Raw genomic sequence first — 13,455 nt, 5'->3', positions numbered from 1 at the left:
ATGGAGATAAGGACACAGTGTATTTGTAAAGAAACTCTCAGGCCAGATAGGTTCCCAGATAGGCCTCTAAGCCTTTAGTGGACCTGGAACCAACAGTATTTTAGCAACATGAAATCTTATTCAAATCTGTTCATATACACCCCCAGGACGAATATGACAATTTTTTATTACATTTTCTGACAATGGATGTATCCAAGTAAATGTCACTAGAAAACAGCTTAAACAAATGCAGCTACTTGGTTGTTATTCTGGCTGCACTGTTTGACGTGACTGTAAGTTGGCCATAGTTGGCTAGCTAGTAAGCAAGGGATAAGAATGTTGCCAGCCAGTATAGCAACAGAACATTTCGATCGAATGACTGGGTCCATAGATACAGAACAAAAAGACTTAGCAACTGGGTCTCGTCTCTGGCAACCGAACCGATAGAACGAACGACCAGATGGCTTGGGTAGCAGCCCTACATTTGTGCCGGGACTATATCTTGTGGAAATATGAAATAGTGTGATTAAATTCATCAAAATAATGTTTTAAATTAAAATATGTAAATCATTATTTGAATATGTTGGTAACCAGTTGTATAAAAGTGATAATGCCCTCAAAACCGGTGTTTGGAGGATATATTAGCATGGTTTGCCGGCCCTCGACTTCGTCTTGGGCCTATCAGCACCTGAGCCAATATATCATCAAAACATCGGCTTCTCTGGCATTATCACTTAAATAGACACTGCAGTAAATAAAACCTAGTAAAAACATCAGTCTTCCAGGACCAGAGTGTATGCAGACACCGGTCTGCACATATTCAATCAGAGCTACAGTAGGCCTTTATGCAAACAAGCCATTTGCCACAAGGGCCTGCCATCATTCACTGTGAACTGAACTGTGTGTTTACAGGCAGTTGCAACAATGCAACTTTAAACCATTAGAAAGCATTTGGCAAAAGCCAGAAAATACACCTGAATAGATTTATGCAAATACCATTGGAGTCCTCTTAAATTTTAGTCGTATTGATCAAACAAACATAAAAAGGTAGGCTATCTTTCCCTATATCCACATCAACAAGATTAAGGCTAGCCAGAGCAAGATGAGCTCAAATCTAACGAAGGAACATTAGATAAACCCTCTCAAACTTTTTCAGATAGTTGACCATCAAAATTTCACTGATGAACAATGGGGAATAGTAAGTAGCTTGCTCATCCTGCAGCTTACCTGCCAATGCATGCTTGTCCCAATCAAGCACCAAGCTAACTGGCTAAAGTTGGCTAGCTTGCTAGCTAGCTACTTCCTGACACAAATGAGAGAACACCTCACTCTGACCATTTTACTAGACCTAGCAGAGCTGGTTAGGCTGTTTACATGTTATCTAGAGTTTTCTTGACTAACTATAATTTTTTTCTCCTATGTTTACTGACACTGGTCATATTCAGCAGGTGTTGCGCGTTCACAGATTAATCAGTTATTCTGCGTGCGAGAGTGCTCTGAAATCGGAGTAGATAGCCAGTGTTACATCTGCGCCTGCCACATCTTCTACTGCTCCGTCTTGTCTCCCTAACCTGCCGCCACTCCCCCAGTGCTCTCTCCCTCTTTCTCTCTCTCACACTCTCTCTCTCTCTCTCTCTCTCTGTGTGAGAGAACCTTCTTTGCTTGGTTTTCCTCCTCTGACTGCCTCCCTTCCCAAGTCACTCTCCAGCTACTTGTTAAAGCTGAAAAATGTGAGTTCCATCCTCTGTGTCTTTCCTGGGTTATATTATTGCACAGGGCTGGTTATGTATGGATCCCTCCAAGGTCAAGGCAGTCAGAGTGGCCTGCGCCTTCAAACCTGAAGCAGCTACAGCGTTTCCTGGGGTTTGCACATTTTTACACACGTTTCATCTGCAACTACAGCCATCTGGCAGCACCTCTCACCGCTCTCACCTCCACCTCGTTCCACTCCCCCAGTGCTCGCTCCCTCTTTCTCTGTATGTATGTGTGATTGTGTGGGCGGAGACATGTGTGCTGTAGGCAGAGCAGATCCCTACCAGCTGCAACCTGTTCCATAATCAAGACCTCTACAAATACTCAGCCCTGCCACTTCCACACTGCCAGATCGTAACCTCTGCTCAGCCAGTCTGCGTTTTTAGCCATTTGTTCCTGCATAGATCCTGTTTTTGTGTTGTGCCTGTTTTCCCATGCCTGATGCTGTTTTCCTCTCTGCTACAGTTCTGTCTGCTTTGACTCTGGTCTTTTTCTCCAGTCCCACATTTTGTCAATCCTGCCACCCTGTCCTGGACCCCCCACTCTACTGCTTCCTTGGATTCCTCACCAGGACCTGCTTACCCAGCCCTAACTCCAGCCCCAGCCTCAGCACCTGTCTCCCTGTAAACCGCACAATCTTTCCCTGGCCTGCACCCCATCTTCCCCCTGCTTTTCAATAAATACCTTGGTTACCTCATCCCAGTCTCCTCGTCTGAGTCTGCTCCGTGTAACAGAGTAAATTTACGAACGCAAGGGATATTCAAGAGATATGCTAACAGGATAACAGTCGTTCAGCATATCTAGCTAGCAAAGTGATGAACATTTCTTGCTAGCTAACCAAATGACACCTGCATCTGTGGCTGTGTAGCCATCAAAAAAATGATATGATGGGGAAAAAGTCAGTCACTCACCCACAGTGATGTAGAATACACAAGTAAACATACTTTAAAGTACTACATAAGTCGTTTTTGGGGGTATCTGTACTTTACTTTACTATTGACAACTTTTACTGCACTACATTCCTAAAGAAAATAATGTACTTTTTGCTCCATACATTTTCCCTGACACCCAAAGTTACTCATTACATTTTGAATGCTTTGCAGAACAGGAAAAGGATCCAATTCACACATTAAGCTCACCCCACGAGAAGCATTGCATGATCAACGCCACCCTCAGCAAGGAGATCTGCTGGAAGTGATGTCTCTCCCATCCTTAGATGTACTATCTCTAGGTAATCAGTTCAGATTATTTTCGTAGGGTGTGACCTATCCAACTCTACTTACTTCTTATTTGGATTTCATTGATAACATTGACGTTCCAGGCACGAGAGTTGATGCCAGATGTCGGGATAGCAGGTAGCCTTTTGCTTAGATGTTTCTTAGCTTGGTTGATGGAAGTTAAGTTTAAATATTGTCCGTTAAATGTAAATATTGTCAGTTAATCATTCCACTTAAATTGGCTGGTTAGTTGGATAACAAACATACTGTGTAGCTACATCTACAAATTGACCTGGCTAATTGATAGTTTGAGGAGGAGTGACATGATGCTGTGCTGTTACATTTGTCAATTACCTGGTATAACAGCAAAATGAGCTAAAAGGAAACATCTGCTAACTACTTTAATCATTGCATTATTGCAAATTTTCCATTGGGAAAGAAAAATGGCACTGAATTTACCAGAAAACGAAGCTCCACACAACAAGGGGGGTAAGAAATAATTTAAACATTACATATATAAATTCCCACTGTGCCCATGATAAAATGCAATGTGAATTATGTTGTACCACTGAATAAAACTGTAAGAAGATGCACTCAGACCAGCTTTTGTGATTTAATTTATGTTAAGTACATTACTTTAGTTGGCTGCTTTGAGCAAATCTTGTATGTAGTATAACCTATTCTGGGATACGTGTGTGTGTTTGTAAGGGATTTCCTCCTCTTCTTCCGAAGAGGAGAGGCGAAAAGGATCAGAGGACAAATATGCGGCGTGGTAAGTGTCCATGGTTCTTTTAATACGTAAAGGTACACATGAACAACTGACTACAAAAACAAGAAACGTGAAAACCCAAAACAGTCCTATCTGGTGCAAACACAGAGACAGGAACAAACACACAGTGAAACCCAGGCTACCTAAGTATGATTCTCAATCAGAGACAACTAATGACACCTGCCTCTGATTGAGAACCATACTAGGCCGAAACATAGAAATACCCAAATCATAGAAAAACAAACATAGACTGCCCACCCAACTCACGCCCTGACCATACTAAATAAATACAAAACAAAGGAAATAAAGGTCAGAACGTGACAGTGTTACAATATATTTACAGAGGTTCCAACTTTGGGAGCATGTGGTCCTTGATAAACTCCTCTAGTCCAGCAATATGAGTCTACCAGTGGTCGTCACGCTGGATGGGGATGAAGGCCTTGGTGGTCCACATAACAAAAAAGTAAAAGCCCCTTCCAATGATTTGGAGCTGCCCTTGGACCTGGTGCCAGTAAGGATCTTCTTCCCGGAGGCAGTAAAATCCTCCCTACTCCTGGTTATAGAAATAGTTTGACTTCACTGCCTCGTCAATGGTAAGTTCCCTTGCACCTTAGGGACACTTGACCTCCACCACTGCTGTGGTGCCCAACAGACCATCCGGTGAGGCACCCAGGATCCTGGACCCCATAACCCAAAGCCGTGACTCCAGCTAATCCATCCCTGTAGCCATTTTGAATACCTTGATGCCCTCCTCTTCATTATCGATGCCCCACTTTACAGAAAACACCCCCATCCAACGACTGTGATCTGAGGACCCTTTTTTAGCAGAGACGGAGTAATGAACTTGGCCCTAACCACTGCTCCATAACTGCTGGCTGTCAACCTCCCTCTCTTCATGGTGTGCCAGTTGGGGTTGATGCACTGTCCTACTGTTGCCTACAGTATAGCCTCCTGATGCTCGACTGATAGCACCATGCCAGCCAGGATCCCTGCATGCCCCAGGTGCCCTTGTTTTTTTTAACAATGTCCGGTGATGACAGGAAGGTAGTGGTTGTTCTGGCTCAGGTTCAAGGAGTCATGCCATTCCACTGAACCTGCCCCGGAGACGGTTCCTTAGCCACTGAAGATCCTCTTCTGTGGGCTCTCGGGTCAGAGGGTGGTAGTCTTCGACCTGGTACAGGTCCTCCACTGACTGCACCTGGTCGGGCACAGCTAGCTTCCTCCACTCGCATTCCACATCTGTACAGCCAATATCGCGAATCACAAAAATAGCCAATGCAGCTGCATGGCTACACTGCAGTCTACAGGGGGATTCACATGTGGTAAAGAGAACCACCTATTACCTATGGAGACCTAGCAAGAGGACGGATGTTAAGTGCCACGTGCCTTTCTACGCATGACTTTGAACACCTTGAAATATGTGTGTTGTAAGCAATTAGCTATATAAATACAGTTTGATTTGATTGATGGCGTTACAGCTAAAGAATATTTAATGAGGACAAGTGCAGTTTTTCCATAAACTTTTAATTGATATTTTGGGATTTTATCACTTGACATAGGCATGTTCCACCCCAAGTAAATAAACACTGTGCCTTTAAAGATTTGTCTCTGGTCATGAAACTACAATAAAGGCTGGATGTTTAAACAAAGTCCATTCTGAATGCCAATGGATGTTTAGATGTATTCTCCTCAAGGACAACATTCTAGAACTGAGTTATCACTTGTCTAAGTCTGGTATCTGGGGTAATCTGGTTAATGACTTTATAATTGATTAAGTGGCTCTTTTTTTGTAGAATGTCGATAGTAGTAAAGAACACATTATATTGCTAAGATGCTCAAACTTAACTTAATAGCTACACTCACCGACACAATATAAATTCCATCCCTCATGCTGGCTAACCTAGTTGCCCCTAGGTTTAGATGCACTTCTCCACATGGCCAGACTTACAGAGGTCTTCTCCCCTTTAAATGCTCTTATGTTCATCCTTGAAAATGTACATAAGGTCTGAAATAGACACCAAAGTCCACATACTGTACAAACGATTATCTAAGCTTTTTTTTTTTTTAATCTAATGCTCTGCTAACTATATAACTAAAGTGTAGTCAGTGGCTAGCTAAGACAGAGAAAGGGGACGGAAGAAGTTCATGGATAGGACACGGGTCTCTGTTTGCGCTGGTGAACGTAAGTTGACAGTGTCGGCCAGAGATGACGTGCAGGAGCCCCCTGCAGGATTTTGTAGTCTTGCTGAGATCTTCTGTTGCTAATTAGAATTTCACATTTTTGAGAGTAAATTGTGGCGAATATATTGATTAAACTGACCTTGTCCGAGAGAGAATTACACAGAGGCTATCAAATGTCATGCCAGGGTAAGCCTACACCAAACACAGACCTTATGAAGTAGTTCTAAAATCACAAACGCAAAAATGAAAGGGGAAAAACGATTGAAACCATTACCGGGTATTACCGCTAGGTTTTATGGGTATTATGACGCGTCCACTGTGCCGGACTATGGAGACGAATATATTGATAAATGTCACCTTGTCCGAGAGAGATTTACATTGTTATTACAACGTCTCACCAGGGTAAGCCTACACGAAACACAGCCCTTATTTTAAGTGTTTTTAAAATTCCCTATGGGAAAACTGAATGGTAGAAATACAATTGAAACCATTTCCCTGTTTGACCGCTAGGTTTAATGGGTATTTTGACACCTCCACTGTGGGGCTCTATATTTTTGGGATTACCAAGAAATGTATTGGTGAATTATATAAATCATGCATTGAACTGCACCCATCTATTCTGCCAACAATGCCGTACATCATGTACGTCAATGTTGAGTCAAATAGAACATATTTTTAAAACCATCAATCAATCAAAGCCCTTCTTACATCAGTTGATGTCACAAAGTGCTGTACAGAAACCCAGCCTAGAACTCCAAACAGCAAGCAATGCAGGTGTAGAAGCACGGTGGCTAGGAAAAACTCCCTAGAAAGGCCAGAACCTAGGAAGAAACCTAGAGAGGAACCAGGCTATGAGGGATGGCCGAGGGTAGATTATATCAGAACATGGCCAAGATGTTCAAATGTTCATAGATGACCAGCAGGGTCAAATAATAATAATCACAGTGGTTGTAGAGGGTGCAACAGGTCAGCACCTCAGGAGTAAATGTCAGTTGGCTTTTCATAGCCGATCAATCAGAGTATCTATACTGCTCCTGCTGTCTCTAGAGAGTGAACAGGTCAGGGTTCCATAGCCGCAGGCAGAACATTTGAAACTGGAGCAGCAGCACGACCAGGTGGACTGGGGACAGCAAGGAGACATCAGGCCAGGTAGTACTGAGGCATGGTCCTCCGAGAAAGAAAGAAAGAAAGAAAGAAAGAAAGAAAGAAAGAAAGAAAGAAAGAAAGAAAGAAAGAAAGAAAGAAAGTAAGGGGTTAGAGTTCACGAGAGAGGGGACTGTACTGGTAAATTAAAGATTTTACATTCTCAGGATTACATTCTCTGTAGAGAAAATATAGCTAGCAAACAATTCCTGAATAACTAGCTTGATTAGCCTATTGCAAAACTACAACTCAGCTATTCTGTTAATAGTCAAGGTCACATTGTCTGTTGATCATATTCTCATTAAACCTGGGGACTTTCCGGATAAAGGCTTAGGGATCTCACATAGAATTACATACTGTATTAGAACACTAACATGACCATTTAATGGGATCTCTGTGGTTGCATGGTTCAGGAGTTGAGGCTTGAGGCATTGAGGAGTTAAGCTGGTGTGGGTGAGAGACTTCCCAAACTCACCTAGTCTGGACCTAGCTGGACCCCGACCAGTGGATTCTCTGCCATTATTCACAGTTCACAGCCAAGACTAGTGGATAACAACTGAGCAGCTTAATCCACTTATATTATTAACCATGGCTCTTACAAAGAGGTTCTGTGAGGAGAAGCTTTCATCAGCAATCTGGCATCTGTGGGACTGGAGAGTGGGACCATCTGGACCATTTGAATATAAAACAACAACACAATAGCTTCAAAATAAACTAGATGCACTAACAACAAAGCCACACTCATTCAAATGAAAATCTGAAATATCACATTTACATAAGTATTCAGACACTTCACTCAGTACTTTGTTGAAGCTCCTTTGGCAGCGATTACAGCTTGGAGTCTTTTGGGTATGACGCTACTAGCTACTGTATTTGGGGAGTTTCTCCAATTCTTCTCTGCAGATCCTCTCAAGCTCTGTCACGTTGGATGGGGAGCATCACTGCACAGCTATGTTCAGGTCTCTCCAGAGATGATCGATCGGGTTCAAGTCCGGGCTCTGGCTGGGCCACTCAAGGACATTCAGAGACTTGTCCTGAAGCCAAGCCTGCGTTGTCTTGGCTGTGTGCTTAGGGTCATTGTCCTGCTGGTAGGTGAACCTTCACCCCAGTCTAAGGTTCTGAGCTCTCTGTAGCAGGTTTTCGTGCAAGGATCCCTCTGTACTTTACTCTATTCATCGTTCCCTCGATCCTGACTAGTCTTCTAGTCCCTGCTGCAACCACCATGCTTCAACGTAGGGAGGTTGCCAGGTTTCCTCCAGACGTGAGGCTTGGCATTCAGGCCAAATAGTTTAATCTCTTGTTTCTCATGGAGAGTCCTTTAGGGGTCCTTTGGTCACTCTAACAAAAATACCTGATAGGTGGAATGCTGCAGAGATGGTTGTCCTTCTGGAAGATTCTCCCATCTCCTCAGAGGAACTCTGGTGCTCTGACAGAGTGAGCATCAGGGTTCTTTGTCACCTCTCTGACCACCTCTCTGACCACCTCTGACCGATTGCTCAGTTTGGCCGGGCGGCCAGCTCTTGGTGGTTCCAAACTTCTTCCATTTAAGAATGATAGAGGCCACTGTGTTTTTGGGGGCCATCAATGCTGCAGAAATGTTTTGTACCCTTCCCCAGATCTTCACAATCCTGTCTCGGCGCTCTACGGACAATTCCTTTGACCTCATGGCTTGGTTTTTGCTCTGACATGCACTGTGGACTGTGGGACCTTATATAGACAGGTGTGTGCCTTTCCAAATCATGTCCAATCCATTGAATTTACAACAGGTGGACTCCAATCAAGTTGTAGATAAATCTCATGGATGATCAATGGTAACAGGATGCACTTGAGCTCAATTTTTTGTCACATAGCAAAGGGTCTGAATAATTATGTAAATAGGGTATCTGTTTTTTTCTTTTATAAATTTGCAAAATAATCTAAAAGCCTGTTTTCGCTTTGTCATTATGGGCTATTGTGTGTAGATTGCTAAGGATTTTTTTTATTTCATTAATTTTAGAATAAGCCTGTAACGTAACAAGATGTGAAAAACGTGAAAGGGTCTGAATACTTTCTGAAGGCACTGTATATATGAAACTATTTATTTAATCCATTTTTAGCTCTTGCAACATGGTCTATTCATTTCTACAGCGCTGCTATGGACCTATCCATCGGCCCTGAATGCCTCATCTCATGCCAGAATGCTTAAGGAATTCGGTTCAGGCTGAGCTGACAATTTAGCAAGCTCCTGTAGAGGAAAGAGAAAAATAACTTATTCATGCCCCCTAACCAGATATATCTGCCTAAGAAAATATTTCTGCACTGGGGCATAATGCAGATTGTTGTGAATATTTTCAATCCTTTTTGAACTACAACTCTTAGCTCCCTCTTAGCTTTCATTTATTAATTATGATGCTCTCCTTCATGCTCATTGATATTATCTAGACGTGATCTCATTTAGCCTTTGTTTTCATGCTGTGTCCCTTTAGACAAGTGTCCAACTCACCGGAGTGCAGGACAGGCTCGAACAGGCCAGCCATGCAGATCTCCTCCTGTTTCCCATGGACAATGTGCTGGATTGCTGGGGACAGGCCACGGGGGTTACGGGAGAAGATCAGGGAGTAACCATCCTCACAGCGTCCATCGTCCTTCAGGGTACGGCAGGCGTAGGTATCATAGTCGGTGTCAATCATCCAGTAGTTGTCACCTCCACTGGCCAGGCAGCTGGCCAGTCCCTGGTAGTTCATGAACATCTTGCTGGGGTTGGTGGGGTTAGGCACAGTGTACTGGGCAGCCATGTCAGCGCACACAACACAGAACCTGTCAACACAACAACACACACTCATTTGCACAGAACATTTCAACACACTCAAACTCATATTAGCTCTCACAACTTAAAACCAGAGGTCAAACACATATGCACGATCATTGTGATCCATCACTTACAGTGTAAAATGTTGTCTATATTTCCTGTCCACCAATTAACATTTGATTGGTTTGTGCCATAATTCTGTGGTCTATTAGACACATTCTTCCTTACAACTAGACAATTATTTTAGCATCTGTGAATGCTTTATATGCTAGTTCTTCCAAGTTGATGCAGATCTACTCTCCCGAAGAGAGTGACACGTCCCTTGGAGGAGGCGGTCATGGTGCCGTCATCATCGACGGTGTACTCAGCAGAGATGTTGTCCTGGATGGAACAGGCCCACCGGGTCCTTCTTCTGCAGAGCGTATCACTTCCCAGAATACTTTAACAGAGAAAACCAGAGATAGAGAAGATTGAGAAAAACTCCGTAGACGATGAGGATTGAAATCCAGAGGAGATTCAAAACTTTATTTGGCAGACCATTGTAGTCGTCTCTTATGCATTTGCATTACACATGATCATAGCCATGATTATCCAATCATGTTTAAAACTGACATTGTTCACTTGTTTTTATCTGTCTAGGGATGTGACCCCTAATGTGTGGACTGTAGCAAAGCTCACCCTCTTGGGGTGGAAGTCCGCCTTGACTGTGAAGCTGTCTACCACGCAGGAGGCAGACCAGGCGTGTTCCTCGCAGGCCATCAGGACAATGAGGAGAGCCAGCTTTGAGGATTTCAAGCTGCACAGAAGACAGAGGGAGAGAGACAATGAGGATGAACTGACCACACCAGATAAGATGCACATCAGATCAGGCGAGAGAACCTCAAATGATCTGCTTCTAAGTTAGTAAACATTCAGTGCGTTCCTAGAGACACTGTAGTGGTGTATCCTCGTTGTATTAAAATGAGGACACATTACTACAGTTCCTAAAGTGCAATGGTCTTTCCGTTACATATTCATAGGGTTGTGAGGTAGAAATTAATGCCATATTTCACATGAAGGTAAGACCCAGATGGAGACACGTAATTAACAATGGTTTAATAATCCAAAAGGGGCAGGCAATAGACAGGTCAAGGCAGGCAGGGGTCAGTAAACCAGAGGTGGGGAAACAGTACCGGACGGCAGGTAGGCTCAGGGTCAGGGTAGGCAGAGGTCAATAATACAGAGGTTGGGCAAAGGTACAGGTCGGCAGGCAGGCTCAGGGTCAGGCAGAGTGGTCAGGCAGGCGGGGGCCAAAATCAGGAGGGCGAGAAAAATAGAGACTGGGAAAAGCAGGAGCTGAGAACAAAAATGCTGGTTGACTTGACAAACAAGACGAACTGGCAACAGACAAACAGAGAACACAGGTATAAATACACAGGAAATAATGGGTAGATGGGCGACAGCTGGAGGGGGGTGGAGACAATCACAAAGACAGGTGAAACAGATCAGCGTGTGACACATGCACATGTTTTTAAGAACAAAAACAGGTGACAGGTTTGAATCCTGAGCAGAAGGCCTCAGACATACAAAAGCAAAACTCATTCTTAGCTGGCTAGTATCTTCCAAAAACAATTCATACTGTATTTAAGAACAATATTTACATTTTCAGTGAGATAATCAAGTCCTATAATAGCATGAAATATATTAATGGGTCCTCTCCATCAAGACGCTGGACCTTACCTGTTTTAGTGAGGATGAGCAGTGTGTAGAATTCAGTGTTTTGTGGTTGTCCGTTAAGGTTTTGGAATCTCTTGTGTTTGGGGCCCTTTATGCACAGTGAACACAGACAAGGGTACTGATTATTTTTCACTTCTTGTAAGTAAATAAGGTGCTTAAATCACGGGTTAATCCGGTTGGTGATGTTCTGACTATAATCTGGCTTCGCTTCTGAATCCGCCCATGCCTCCCATAAAAACAATTAGGGCTTTATGTAACTGTGAAGACAAACACACACTTACGATGGGAAAATATATTGTCCAAACACTAAGAATCATTAGGATTAGAGAAATCATACCCCAGCACATGCTGGAACACAACAACTAATGAGCATTAGTTATTGTGTTCCAGCACGTAAATCCTTACTGCTGATGATAGAATACTACCAACAGCACTGCTTTGTAGACCTTGAGACTAGTTTGGAGATCCTGGAGTATGATTAAACAGGCAGCAGGCTAAAATAGTGTTTTGGAAATGAAATGTAGGGTTATGTGAAGCGCCACTTGAGAGGCATCCCTAACCATCAATATTGTAGTGTCATCTACCAGCCGGATCGCTCTCTGTCAAAACTATTGCTTTCAAATGTTTTGACCCTTGGTGCTCTATGTGTTGTTCTAATCAGTCCTGATAATTGACTTGCTAAAGGCCTGAAGCTGTATTGTGTGAGCTAGTGTTATGCTAGGCTTTGTTTGGCTCTGATGTACATGACTGGCATGGTGAAACAGCTTTAAGGTTATTTACTGTATGTGTTGCGCTCCATGGAGTCCGTGTACAAACTCAGCGGGAACAAACGTGATGCAGTAAACACTAGTGTTTCTGTTGTGTCACACACACACACACACACACACACACACACACACACACACACACATAAGCAGTGCCATGTGAGTCACCATGATCTTAGTTATTTAAGAACCTGTTTTTACATAACATGTTTATTTTTATCACCAGCATTTACTGTCTGAATGGAGTTCCTGCTGAGGCTATTCTTATCCCCCTGTTACCTGTAAAAGACAATGTGCACTCTAAGGTGAAATCCCACTACTGGGTGCTTCTTGCCAGCTGTCTGGAACTTTCTGTAGTTCTCTAGAGACACCTGGCTCTGAGGAGTGGCTACGTGTGGCTGTAGACACAGGGGATGATGGCAAGAGGCTGAACATGAGGCTTGGGCCTGAATGATTGGCTATTGGGCCCAGCAGAGAAGTACCACCACTACACAGCCCCTCTTCATTCACTCTCCATGCATTTAATTAAAGGCACTTCTGGGTAGTTAGAGCATTGTGTACTGTACTCCTGGCACTACTCTGAGGCATTACACACAATATTATGGTCTGTTTCCTGAATAGTTCTTTAGGCATTAGTAGTTGTTGAGAGCTCTTTAGTTGTTCTGTAGTTCTTTAGTTGTTCTGTAGTTCTTTAGTTTTTCTGTAGTTCTTTAGTTATTCTGTGGTTCTTTAGTTATTCTGTGGTTCTTTAGTTATTCTGTGGTTCTTTAGTTATTCTGTGGTTCATTAGTTATTCTGTAGTTCTTTAGTTATTCTGTAGTTAGTTATTTTGTTGTTCTGTAGTTCTTTAGTTGTTCTTGTCACGACTCCTACCGAAGATGGTTCCCCTTCCTGTTCGGGTGGCGCTTGGCGGTCGTCGTCACCGGCCTACTAGCTGCCACTGATCCCTTTTTTCCACTTTTCTGTTTATTGGTTTCACCTGTGTTTAGTTTAGGCTGATTGGTTGGGCTTTATTTACCAGCCGGCAAGCCTGCTGGTTGTGCGGGATTATTTCAAAGTACATGTGTACACGGCTATATGTCACGGTTGTCCGTGTGTTTGGGTTTTTGCTGGACTGTTTAAGTCCCCCATGTTTGGGGCATTTGT

At 43.2% G+C, this 13,455-nt stretch overlaps 1 protein-coding gene across 3 annotated transcripts; it reads right to left on the bottom strand.

Annotated features, from left to right (window-relative positions):
* Positions 1 to 3,721: 3,721 nt before the first annotated feature.
* Positions 3,722 to 11,644, bottom strand: LOC149983270 (purpurin-like). Of its 3 annotated transcripts, none has more exons than XR_016496051.1 (5): positions 11,549 to 11,644; positions 10,508 to 10,625; positions 9,524 to 10,268; positions 7,517 to 7,708; positions 3,722 to 7,066 (listed from the first exon to the last, which is right to left on the bottom strand). XR_016496051.1 is itself a non-coding variant. In XM_090234806.1 (5 exons), exons 4-5 carry the CDS (start codon positions 9,813 to 9,815, stop codon positions 7,584 to 7,586), a joined length of 417 nt encoding a protein of 138 aa, XP_090090932.1. In that variant the 5' UTR covers positions 9,816 to 9,837; positions 9,964 to 10,268; positions 10,508 to 10,625; positions 11,549 to 11,644; the 3' UTR covers positions 3,722 to 7,583. The 3 variants fall into 3 exon arrangements, 2 of the variants coding, with proteins under 2 accessions (XP_090090932.1, XP_090090931.1); XM_090234806.1 differs by having other exon boundaries at positions 3,722 to 7,708; positions 9,524 to 9,837; positions 9,964 to 10,268; XM_090234805.1 differs by having other exon boundaries at positions 3,722 to 7,708.
* Between the last annotated feature and the right edge of the window lie 1,811 nt (positions 11,645 to 13,455).

The sequence above is a fragment of the Oncorhynchus mykiss genome, chromosome 5 (assembly GCF_057628025.1).
Source record: "Oncorhynchus mykiss isolate SJ-2025 chromosome 5, ASM5762802v1, whole genome shotgun sequence".
NCBI lineage: Eukaryota > Metazoa > Chordata > Actinopteri > Salmoniformes > Salmonidae > Oncorhynchus > Oncorhynchus mykiss.
The sequence above is the reverse complement of the archived record's forward strand: the minus strand, read 5'-3'. Positions and strand labels throughout refer to the sequence as shown.